Source organism: Monodelphis domestica, chromosome 7 (assembly GCF_027887165.1).
Source record: "Monodelphis domestica isolate mMonDom1 chromosome 7, mMonDom1.pri, whole genome shotgun sequence".
NCBI lineage: Eukaryota > Metazoa > Chordata > Mammalia > Didelphimorphia > Didelphidae > Monodelphis > Monodelphis domestica.
The window spans coordinates 137,739,738-137,752,458 of record NC_077233.1 but is presented as its reverse complement, the minus strand read 5'-3'; the positions used below and the strand labels follow the sequence as shown (position 1 = coordinate 137,752,458).

The 12,721-nt window shown below is 46.5% G+C and overlaps 1 protein-coding gene across 3 annotated transcripts in view; it reads right to left on the bottom strand.

The window, feature by feature from the left end:
* Positions 1-233: 233 nt before the first annotated feature.
* ZNF598 (zinc finger protein 598, E3 ubiquitin ligase) overlaps positions 234-12,721 on the bottom strand; it is a 36,622-nt gene continuing 24,134 nt past the window's right edge. The window contains exons 4-12 of one of the 3 annotated variants that reach the window (XM_016423692.2): positions 11,097-11,308; positions 9,877-10,094; positions 9,247-9,367; positions 6,790-6,971; positions 6,127-6,211; positions 4,762-5,537; positions 2,952-3,087; positions 1,690-1,834; positions 234-1,570 (exon numbers count right to left, since the gene is read on the bottom strand). In XM_016423692.2, the coding sequence (XP_016279178.2) occupies positions 1,223-1,570; positions 1,690-1,834; positions 2,952-3,087; positions 4,762-5,537; positions 6,127-6,211; positions 6,790-6,971; positions 9,247-9,367; positions 9,877-10,094; positions 11,097-11,308 (2,223 nt within the window). In that variant the 3' untranslated portion in view covers positions 234-1,222. Of the gene's footprint in view, positions 1,571-1,689; positions 1,835-2,374; positions 2,551-2,951; positions 3,088-4,761; positions 5,538-6,126; positions 6,212-6,789; positions 6,972-9,246; positions 9,368-9,876; positions 10,095-11,096; positions 11,309-12,721 lie in introns of those variants that run through there. The other 2 variants (XM_056805602.1, XR_008913539.1) reach the window with 2 other exon arrangements.

Below are 12,721 nucleotides of genomic sequence, written 5' to 3'. Positions count from 1 at the left end.
TCCTGGCCCAGAAACATTAGAGAAGAATGGATCAGGAGCCATCTGACTTTGACAGGATAGACCCGGGTCTTCGCCAGCAAAGAACCTATGACCTGACTGACCTGGGGACAGCTGGGGAGAATAGCCCAGAGCCCAAGTTCTGACCAACCAGGCCTCTTCATTCTAGCACAGACTTTATGACCTAGGAACATCTATACTCTCCTAGTGAAAAGCAAAGACTAGGACCACCAGGCAACAATGTGCAGCAGTTTTTAATGTTCCAACTCAATCGCATCAATACATCCAATAATCAGAAAAGACAGCTGTTTTTAAATACAAATTAAAATAATTGTGACCACTGCTGGGAGACAGAGAGAAAAAAGAGACAGCTAGAGAGAGCTAGAGAGAAATCTAGAGAGAGGAAGAGTAACGCGCTTAGAACAGTATTCTACATGCTGTACTGCAAAATAAATGTATTTGAAGATAAACTGTCTTATTATAAAAGGTCAGAGATTTTTCGATCCCACATTCAGCTAATCCTGTTAAAGATTATCCCAATTCAAGTAGCACAATTTTATTTCTGCTTTCCATCCTGAATGTTCTTTAATCACAAAACTACCAATCGTTTACACACTGAACAGTCTCACTCCTTCAACATAAACCCCACTTCTTTCTCTTTATGGAAGCTCTTCCAATCTGTGTGACTGCAGGCGGTTCTGGGTCTGCCCCCAGTGTGGCAATGACACTGGCTTCAACTCCAGGGAAAGGCCCCCAGGCTACAAGAACTATCCCCCACCCCCACCCCCCACCCACCCCCAGTCACTTGATAAAAAGTAAAAGAATAAAGAGCAAGACCAACCCCCTTCTGGGAGGAAGGCAGTCTTTACTTGGCTCCGAAGAAACCCAACTGTATTCCTGAACGACGGCGGCAGCGGTGCGGGGTACTGAGTGGGGCAAGGTAAACCTGGCAGATGACCCCATCCTTTTCTCCCTCCCCTGCCCGACACGACCTGCTAACCACACCGGGTGGCCTGGACTACTTCTCCTGAGGCATTTGGTGCTCTGGCGTTTTGGTTTCTGCAAAAGGGAGGAGAGTGTGTGTGGGGGTGTGCATTGGCCCTGTGTGTGACTGTCCCCGGGACAGCCAGGCAGCCACGCCCCTGGCAGCTGTGTCCTAACAGACCTTACTTCAAAAAAGTGCAAATAGAAGGTGTGGAGACTGTTGCGCTGGTCTTGATGAAAGCTAACTGATAATTCTGCTGATGGCTTGCAAGGAAGGGAACTCTTCATCGTCAATGTGCAGGGCTCTGTGAGTGCCCAGGTCATCCTGGGTCAGCACTTGCTGGCAAATAGGGCAGATGCAGCAGTCCAATTCGGAAGGGGTGCTAGTTGGCCATGCATTCTTCTTGTTCTTTCTAGATTTGGGCCCCCCCTGCTTCTCCTGGACCCGGAAATCATTGTGTGCAGACAGAAGTTCCTGCTGCTTGGCTGTGTCAGGCAGGAGCACTAGAAGCTCACTGAAGATTTTTCTGAAGTTCTCCCCAAGGAGTTCCCGGCAGCTCTTATAATACTGTGCTGCAGAAATAAGACCCTACAGTCCAGAAAACAAAGAAACCAAGACAAAAATTTCATTTCTTTCTGAGATATCAGATCAACCTAATTCCCTACTTCTCTCTCCTTCCCTACCCCACGGTCTCACTTCCTACTCACCTGTCGGAATTGCCCTGAATGGCTTTTAAATTTGTTGAATCTGGACTCATCACTCTGAAGGAACTCCTTTATGGACTGAATGAGCTGGATGTTCCTTTGTTGGAAATTCTCAGGTATCAAATAAGTTCCTTGGCAGGGACCTTGCCTGATATAGAAAGGGAAGAGGGGGAGGGAAGGGAGAGGAGAGAGATGAGGGAAGGAGAAGAAAGAGGAAAACAAGAGATGGGGGAAGAAGAGTACACATTAGTCTCTGTCTATTACTTCTGGCCTCACCCTGGAAAAGTAAGTGAAAAGAATCATTTTTTTAAGAGCTGGAAGACCATCTCCTCCCTTTTAAGGTGGAGAAGATAAGAGAGGCGCAAAGAGATGCTAGGTGACTGATTCCCCAAGCTCTCAACCAGTGAGTTTGTGGCAAAGCTGGGACTAGAACCCAGGTCTCCTGATTCCCAGGCCAGGGCTCTTCCCAATCCATGCCGTGGCCCTGCTGCGGGGCCCCTGGCAGCCCCTGCTCCTCCCAAGGCAGCTCCATCTGTGTCCAACAAATCTATGTCACAGCCTTCCCACCCCACAGTGGTCTGGTGACAACTGAGGGCCTGTGTCCTCCTCTAATGGGAACAGCTGGTGAACATTTCACTGCTGAGCATGCGGGAGGGAGGGCCCGGGGAATACAGAAGAGTGACAGCACCTGAGAACACAGCTGCTGCAGCTACTTCTGGGGAATGCAGCACTTTGGGGCATTTCCTTCATCCGAAGTGCGGACCAAGGAGCCAGAAGTAGGAATGTACATCCAGGAGACCCCACACCAAGAATCACTGAGCAAAATGAAATCGGTCCTCTCCAGGAGAGCTTCCAGCGACAGGGCTGGGGACAGCAACATCCCAAACGGAAAAGTTTAGTGGAAGCTGCGCTCTAACACAGAGTACAAGTCTGTTACAAATGATAACGAGGGGGACGAGGCAGAACTCGTTTGGTAGTGGATGACTGACCACTCCCAACAGAGCTGCTGTGACTCCGCTTCCCCAGCCCCTAGGTGAGGGGCCAGCCCTGCCTGGATGACAAGAGACAACAATTCAGGGACATTCAGAGATGAGATACATTCCCCTGGGCAGTGGCCAGTGTGTAGGACACCTTGAGTGCCGCCGGCCAACTCCATTACAGTCAGTCCTGAGGTGACTCCATGGTCTCAGTTCCCTACCCACTTCCTCCCTCCCTTGAGGCTCTGGCGTGAACAGGATGGAGCACTCCAAACACCTGTGACTTACTCTTTTATGGAGGTGGTGATGGGTTCAGAGATGCTGTTGGGTGGGATGACGGTGAAGCCTGGAGGGGGCTTGCTAATGGGTGGCGACAGTCCAGGAGGTGGTGGGGGGCTCTTTAATAGCACCACAGAGTTAAAGCCTAGACAATAGAGAGGAGGAAGACAATAGGAAATATACCACACTGAGCACTGAGGGGTGGTGGGGAGGGGGGCCCCATCTGCCGTCCCCTTCCCCCACCCCCAGTTTGCTGCCACAAGAATAGGAAAAGCCAGATTTCTGGAAATGACATGTAATAAGGCAGGCAGAAAACAATCTTAGCCAGAAAAAGGTCCCATAGAAGCAAAATGATTTACTACAAAAAAAAGTCAACAAATGGCGCCACTATACAGTCACAACAGAGTCTCATGGATATTTCCAAAAAAACAGCTATAACCACTGGTTAAAGCTACACCTTCAGGCAACTGTGAGCCTGGGTGAGGTACCAGGGAGAAGGGGCTGTGCTCAGGGTGATCCTCTACCAAGTTTTGAGTTGCCAAGGGGTGTCAGACCTTTCTGGCTCCACAGGCCCGCTCCATCCCACCGAGACGTCACAAGAGCCTCTGATATAGGAGAAACAGGAGTCTCACTCTCAAAGAAATTCTGAGAACAGCCCCAGCCTCTTCAGGTACACAGAGCATTAATCCATTCCTCTGGATGTGAGACACCAGCATTTTCTTAAGCAAATACCAACTCGCTGTTCGGAGCTCTAATGTGCCCTAAGTACACAATATTTTTGTTACAGAGCCCACAACCTGTAGGCAATGGCTATGCCCACCTTCCCCACCAATTGTGACAGAGCTTCCTCCCTCTACAAATGAAAACAGCCACAGATTAACCTCAGAGAATGAACTCTCACTACCAAAGAGACTACACTGTCAAGTGACACCCTAGTGGGAGTCCATCTACTTCCACCCCACTATCTCTCTAACTTAGTGAACAGAGTATTTAAAAGCACAACGACCTTTTTTCACAACTCTTCCTTTTCCATCAAACTGCACTTCTTTGTAAAATCCCCATTACCCCCAACAATCATCTTATTACACACACCACCCCCACCAGAAAATCTCACTGATATGCCCAAAGTCCTGACCCCACATAAAGGGATCTAAAATTGAGTATGTGCACGAACGCTCATGAAGGTGGTGGGGGTAACTCATCTCCCTCCTCCCTCCTGGGTGCACAGCCCTTCCAATCATGCTGAACTAAAATGGAGTTTGGGCCCCACTGGGCTTCTGTAGCCCAGCAAAATGTACTCCAGTAACCCATCTATTACAAGCTAATGTGGCTAAAGAAGCACCAAGGCAGTTATAAAGTGGAAGTAAGCCGGCGTCAGCACAGAGGCTACAGGGAGGCATCCTATGATATGCCCAGAGGGGCCCCAGGACCAAAATTCTAAAGCTAGAAGAACCTCAGAAGTCACCTGGGCTATCCCTTTCCTCTTCTAGCTGAGGAAACTGAGCCTTTGAGAAGTGATTTCCTAGGTTACACTCTGCCAAGTAAGCAGAACTTGCCTGATATTTCTTAGCTGGGATGTAAAGGAATTCTCTATCTAGAAGGAATAAACCTGCCATTCTGTTGGGAACACACTTGGTAGGTCCCAACATTCCTGGGTTCAAACATGTCATTGAAAGGAAGCAGCTCTGCTGTTTAACTGAATATGACCTCAGGTCTTTAGGACTAATCAAGCACCCTGAAGCCTGAGGACTGGCCCATTCCTCCTCCTTCTCCCCCACCCTCTCCTGCCCAGGTGGGAACACTGCCTGACTGCTGTTACCTGGTGGAGGCTGCATTCGGGGAGGCCCCACGCTGCAGAGAGCTGGGAAGTCTTCCTGAGGTAAAGGGCACTGGTTAGTCACTGGTGGCTTTGTGAGCCCAGGAGGCTCCTTGGGGACACTGCCAACATGGGCTGTCTTTTCTGAATGTCCATTCACAATGGCTGTAGGCCTCTCTGACCCATTAGCTGTGGCTACAGAAGCCGTTCCATGCTCAGGGCTGGGAGCCTTTTCTCTCCAAGCTGACTTGGTGGTCACCTCTGGCTGGGGTGGGGGCGATGCTGAGCTTTGCTTCTCAGCTCCTGTCTTCTTCTTCTTGCTCACCTTTATAAAAGCCTGTGAGGAAGATGCAGCCAGTAAGGAGGAGACATCAAACATGGTGGGTGCGTTCCTGATTTCTTGGGTGGTCAGCCCAATGCTGTCATCCTCATCATCAGAGATCAGAGCTTTGTTGTTCTTTTTGCCTGCTTTGCCACTTCCTTTGGTGATCAAAGAGGGTTTCTTTGTGAGCTGGCTGGAACTGGCCTGGACAGGTGCCACTGGCCGGACAACACTCTTAGTGGAGCTATTGCTCCAGGCTGAAGAGATGCTGGACACAGCTTTGCTAGGCCTCATCTTTGACACTAGAGCTGGAAAGTCCTCTTCCTGGAAGGCTGAGGTCTTCTTGGCAGTGACTGTATAGGTAAGCGACATCCCCGAGGAGATGGTGGGGGCCGAGGAGGAGGAGAGGCTTGGGAAGTCTTCTTCTTTAAGTTTGACTGAAGCTGGGTGGAGGGAACTGGGGCAGAGCAAGAGACAAGATGTCACATGACCCACCCAGGCCTTCATCAGGGAGGAGGAAATCAGGAAAGAGTCTGAACTCAAGCTGCCTCAGAAGAGGGGAGGAGACCCACTAAAAATCCCTTTGTAGGAAAGGCAGGAAGCAGCAGAGGATGGGGTCAGAAGGGATCTCCCTGTTTATGCAAAGCTATACTCCCCAGATAGACCCTAGGCAGAGAGAAGAGATCTGGAAGGCAGCCTTGTTGTGGTCCTAAAGCAGAGATCCCTTGGATGGGACTTAGATGGAAAAGGGATGTATGACTACTCAGAAAAGCCCCAAGGGAGGACCAAAGAAGGAGTCATTGGCAGGCCAGAGCTCACGACTCCTTTAGAAACCCTGGAGGAAACCTAGACATTAAACAAGGGGTCCCAGAGCCCATGTTTGGGCCCCACCCCCCCCTCCCTGTCAGCTATAAGATCCCTGTCACCAGATGAGGCAAACCCTTATTAGAAACCAACCCATCCCTCTATGCCCACAGGATCTAAGCCAATGCTACTGACGCAGAGACACCAGACTCGAGCTGCCCCTGCATGACGGCCCCACATACCTCTGCACAGCTCCCCCTGCTGCCGAGCTAAACGAGACAAAGTCCTCTTGACTTGCGGGACCATTAGCAGTGGCCTCCTTGGGAGCTAGGATCAAGGACAATGACTTGTAACATGAACTGATGGTAATTGCTAAAAACCAGGAACTTCTCCTATGAAAATGTCTGGAGTTGTATACACTAGCCTTGGGACCTTACAGGAATATAGTTTTCTCCTCAAAGACTCTCATGCAACAGATGTCAGACTCTTCAGGAATCATGAATCAGAAAGGTTCATGAAGAACTTATTCTGAATTTTTCTTTCAATGAGGAAAGTTAAACATATACTCTAACTTGATATTTCCCAATGCGTTGGTCTTAAAGAAAGGATGGCCATATGTGACTATGTGACTTAATACCACTTCCTCGAAGGAATGCAATCCTTTAGCTGAGACTTTTTAAAAAGCCTAAAATTTCAGCTTCACATAATAGATTTCCCATCCTCGATCAAACAACTTGATTGCAATTCATTCAAAATCCATTTTCTGCTAGAGAGCAGAAAAACTGTCCCTGCCTGTGGAAAAAGTTCCCAACCAAGGGACAATGCTGTGAGTTCTCCTCTTTATGCTGAGAATCCCGGACAAATGGGTGTGGTGCAGGGCCTGCCTGCTGGCCACCACTGATCACCTGGGGCCTCAGCAGAAGGCCTGGGGGCTCTCTTTGAGCCCCGAGTCTCTTCGAAGTCCTTGCCCTCTTCCTTCTTCACTCTGCTTCCATCCTCTTTATCCTCAACCCACTTCTTCTCTTCTTGCCTACGTGCAGCAACTGATGCCCTCACTGCAGCTGCTACATCTCTGTCTTCTTCTTCCCTGAAGTGCAGGAGAAGGAAAAGGAGATTCCTTTAGGGTCAGAAAAAGAACCTAAAGATGCTATGAAACATGTCCCATGCTCTCCAGACAAGGCCTGACCTGTGGCACCACCTGCTGGAAAAGCCTGGGAACTGAGATTCTAACCACTTCTCAGGTGCTTCCAACCCCATCCCCACCCATACCCTTCTTGGACAACTGGAGAGAATGTGGCTTGGGTTGTAGCCATACTTGAAATTCAAGGCCAGACTTCCCTGCAGGTATGGTCCAATTTATCACTCATTCTCTCTCTCTGCCTTACTCTATCCTTTTAAGTCAATGATTCCCCAAGTTGCCCCTTCTGTGTTTCTGCCACTGTTACCAGTCATTGCCCAGATTCCTCTTAGCTCACTCCAAAATAAAGATGGAGTTTTTCCTCAAAAAACCACCAGCTCTAAAGCCAAGGACCCTATGAAAATACAACAAATATACAGAGCCCAGCAACTGCCAAGTCACCAAGGACGGAGCCCTTATCCTGAGATATCTCTTATCCTTAGCCTGAGTTTGGCCTAAATGGTCTGCACGAACTTCTCGGTCAGCCTCTCTCCTAGACAACACAGGACATAGCTGTCATGTGGCCCCACGACCAGCCCATTCTCTCCCTAGATGTGCCAACTCTCAACAACAAGCACTTCTGTCTTTTCAAAGCTGAGGACTTCTCTGCCCCACCCTCAATTTCCAGGGTCTTGGTGCTTTTATCACCATGAATAACACATGTGCATGGGTTTATTATCCACACTTCACTGAATTCTCCCTCACCTCCCCAAACAAAGAGGTCTTTAGTAGAAAACCCTCTATTTTGCAATACTGTCTACAAGTTAACAATCAGACCCATAAACATTTCTCAGTTCCTTTAAAGAACTGGTCCTGGAAAAGAACTGATGGTTAACAAAAAGAGATTTCTATTCCCACAGATCTGAGCATATCTACTGAATAGTAAAAAAGCCAATACACTTTGGAGAAAACTTTAGGGTTAAGTTGTGAGTGGTGTTATCCTTTTTCTTTTTCTTTTTAAAAACCCTTACCTTCCTTCTTGGAATCAATACTGTGTATTGGTTCCAAGGCAGAAGAGCAGTAAGGGCTAGGCAATGGGGGGGTTAAGTGACTTGCCCAGGGTCACACAGCTAGAAAGTGTCTGAGGCCAGATTTGAACCTAGGACCTCCTGTCTCGGCCTAGTTCTCAATCTACTAAGCTACCCAGCTGCTCCCCATTCTTTTTGCCTACAGTGCTTCTCTAGGATATTAGGAAAAGAGAAAGCAGTCATCTGGATTCTCTTTTTAAGAATTACAGATAAAAGGAGTTTTCAAATCATCTCACCCCAGGTGCTAGAAACCACTGGTGGGCATCAACACCAACAGCAACATGCCCCCAAAATGAAGCAATGGGCAAAGAAAAACTCAAGAGGCAATTTGGTTCAGTAGAACAGGCAATGGCTTGGTAGTCAAGAGAAACTGGGTTCAAATCCTGACTGATGCCTACTAGCTAGCTAAGTAACCTTGGGCAAGTCACAACCTCATCTGTAAAATAAGGGGAATAGAATAGATAAGATCCCCTCTAGCTCTACAGCTAAGATCCTGTGGCCTGACTTCAAACCTTCTTCTGTCTCTTACTGCCTGTGTGACAATGGAAGTCATTAATCACTCTGGGTCAGTTTTCCTGGATGAAAATGAGGGGGTTGGACTAGGTGAGGTCCCGTCCCACTCAAAACCTATGATCAGAAGGAGACTGTTGTCAAAAAGCAAAGGTTCTGTAAACAGTATTCTTGCTTGTTTTTCTTTAATAAAAGAAATTGTTCAATTTGGGAGAAGAGAAGACATATTTCTAAAAAATTAGTGATATAAAAACAAAAATATTTTTAAAATTTAGTATTTTTTTTTAAAAGGCAGAGGCTCTGCTGGAGACAAAAACACATCAATTGGGGATTTACTAATTGCTGTGAATACATTCACAAAATTATCATGGGTTCTGATCCCAGCCTGGATGTTAACTTGCTATTTGAACATGGGCCAAGTCATCTCACCTCTGAGTGTTTCTGTTTTCTCATCTATAACAAGAAGGGCTAGCTCAGGTCTTTACATTCCCTCCAAGTCTAAAATTCTCTCAGTCTGGAAAACTTGGGGACAAAGTGGCATTTTGGAGTCAGGACCCCTCAGCCAGTCCCCACCTCCTGCAGCCCCCAACAAAACACCCCTTGGGCTGCCAAGAGAGGAACTTCAACAGCAAGCAAAAGCCTCCCACCTCTTATACCTCCAGCTTCCTCGGCGATTCTGCTGCTGAGCTCCACGGCCCCCTGGCCTGCTGGCCCGGCTCTGTCTGTTGTGCCTGTCCACTTCTTCATAGTCCTCCCCACCTACAACACCTGAAACAAGGCAGAGGGGCTATTGCTCCATCTCTCCACCCTGGCCAAGACTGTTCCCCTCAACCCCACAGAGCCCAGCAAGCTTTGAAGGGTGGGCCTGTTTGCTAGGTTTTCTCTCTGCCTATTCCCTTAGATACTGTGGGACAGCTCCAGAAGAGGAAGGAGTTGAAACCCACCATATCTGCAAACAGAGAATAGGAACATTTGGAATCACTGTTTTAGTTTGGGAATATTCTCTCCTGTAGTGGGGTTGCAAAAAGCCTTAAGAGACAGATAATTAAACTATTTCATCCAGTTCAATTTAAAGGTTTATGAAGTTAGTAAATTATAGTAAATCTATTTTCTTATGAACACAATGTGGAAACTGAAGTCTTAAGTCACTTTATCATGCTAGAAAAATGCAGAACCAAAGCCTAAACAATGGAGCAGCTCTGATTCCATAAGTCATGACCCTCAGAGGGTGGCAAGCTCTAGGACCCTTCCAAGGACAAATACCCAGGCACACTCACCCTCACTCCTTCGTGTGTGCCTTGGGACATAGCTAAACTGCAGGTCGATTTGCCGGTTCTGCCTGGCCTCTGCTCGGCTCTTGCTGTGGCAAGAAGTCTTATGTGCCTTGTAGTCAATTTCTGTACGGAATGCGTGAGTGAACTGCTCAGTGTTGCACCTTCCCTCTTCACAGAGAAAGTGTTTCTCACGGAAATGTTCACGAAGGTATTCATAGTCACTGGAGAAAAATTGAAAATGGGAACAAAAATTGATCAATACCCAATAGCACAGCATAGCACCAATTAAGACAAAATAACAGACTTCAAGCAGCACTACAGGAACTTTTCCTATGAATCCCAAGAAGGGAGTTCTACTCAACTTACTACAAATCAACTAGGTGCATCAGTATCCAAACACACTGCATCGAAAGTAATAATAATGAGGAGCATTAGTCCCTAACCATCAAGAAGACCCTGAACATTCCTAAAATAGACTGTATGGGACTAGTTGGATCTCCTCATCTTCAATGCAAAAGTAATACTGAACATCTAAATAGTGCTTTCCCCGCCAACAACCATAGAACTGTTTTGCAAGCACAAGATTATCATATCTCACAATGAGACTTTCACAGGAGCAATGCTAAACTCATATCCATATGTACCCTTTTTCAGGAGGAAGAAGCCTTTCCCCTTTCCCAATCCTCAAGGCTCTCATGCTAGAGCCAGGCCAACTACATGAATTCATGGATCTATTTTTAATTCTTTTTAGTCCTGCCTGTTCACAAATCTGACTAGAAGGAGATTTGGGTTGTTTTTGTTTGTTTTGTTTTTAAACACACTAGGAAAAAAAAGGGAGAATGACAGAAAGTAATTGTTCTCTGAGCTCAGTTACAAAAACCAGCTTCAGCCCTAAAACATTTCATATTCCTAACAGAAACAAACATCAAAGGATTCTGCCTTATGACTGAAGTGGAATCAGTCAGGGATTAGTTGGTTCAGCTTCTCAAATCCCTAGACAGAAACTTTAAGAAACACTAAAGTCATTCACCTGCTAAGCACACACTTTAGATATCAAACCCTAACTTTTTTACTAAGCAGGAAAAAGAATGCAAGTAATATCAATTCTTCATTATTAATCTTTAGTTTACAGCCCTTACACATCTAGTTTATATTCATGTTTTTCCCCTCCAATCCTGTGTGTGCTATCAGTCCCTGCTGGGGCTTAATGCTTTTTCACTAACCTGTAATACTCCTGAGCGCCATCAGAATCACAGAAATGGCAGAAATAGTGGTCTCTCCTCAGGTGTTTCAGAAGTTCATCATTGTCTAAATAACGCTCATCACAAAATTTACACAGAGGATGTCCCCGGTGGGATGTGTCATCTGGGTCCCCATGAATCCGATGTCTGGCAAGGTCCTTGCGAGAATACCATTTGCGCTCATAGGTGAAGATCTTGGGAAAGAAGAGTTAAGCTATTAAGGACAGAAGGAAGGACAGGAAATGTTTTGTAGAATTACCTCCTAGAAGGAGTCAATGGGGAACTCACTTTCATCACTGATTCCTCAAGCTCTCAAAAACACTTTTGAAGACTCTCCCCTCTAAACTCTGATCACCATAGAATTCAGAAAGAAGATTCATGGCTGAATATTAGCTATAATTTTCTTCAAGTACCCTAGAAATCTCCACTCTACATGCAAAATGAAGCTGACCAGCCTAGCACTCTTATTGTCTGATGTGGCACCTAAAAGGGTCCAGGCCTTGGGGACATTCACCAACATACTAAAGAACTTCTTACCTGAATTGGCCGTCCTTCAATCAAGATTCTCTATCAAGGATTTACCAGAGAACCAACTCCCCCCAAGTAAACGACCACACATTAAATTCAAAATAATAAATTGTGAAATAAGGTCGATTTTATAAACTACATCAAGGAAGCAAGTGCTCATTTCAGAGAGGGATTCAGGATGAAAACTATACATTTGAAAACCCTGAAGCCATCAACATAGTGTATGACTCCCATTCCTATTTTCCAAATTCATGTTAAGTGAGCCAGGTTTAATTAGGACTCTGAGAAAGCAGTCCAAGTGAGACCTAGTACAGTCAACACTATAAGAGAAAAGAGCTATGTAATAGAAAAGGACTGTCAAGGAGGCAAGGAGTTATTCTGTGCCTAGAAGATGGTCTGTGTTTACAGTGATTTATCACAAATAAGAATAACCTAGCAGAAGTGGTAGAGAAATGGCTTTCTTTGATCCAAGTTGGTCTATATAATTGGGAACAGTCAGAGAGAAGTCTGAAGGTTATTACAATATTTCAGGTAAGAAGTTAAAAAGTAAGGATGGTGGTTATATGAGTGGAAAGAAAAAAAAAATGGATACAAGAATGCTATGAAGACAAAACTGAAAAGACTTGGTAAATGTCTCAGTATGGTGGAAGGACAGTCAGGAAGACTCTAGGACAGTGATGGCAAACCTATGGCTCTCGTGCCCAAAATGACATTCAGCACTCTCTGTGGGCATGAAATCCACCCCCCAACCCCTTCTATGCATCCAGAGTTCATTACTAGAAAGGCAGAGGGACTTGGGCAGAGCTGCTCTCCTCCCCCTCTCCACATGATATTTTTTCACATCCCCCACCCCTCTGCCCAGCAGCCCAATGGGAGTACTTTTTCCATCCCCTGTGTGGGGTGGTGGGGCAGGGCACCACGCAGGGTCTCTGGGAAGCAGGGCACAGCACACAGTCTCTAAAAGGTTTGTCATCATTGCCCTAGGATGACTAAAGATATGAACCTGGGTGACTAGGAGAATGAAGGTATCTTCAACGTGGAAGCTGCTCAGGCTGATGTGAGATGCCAATGGTACAACC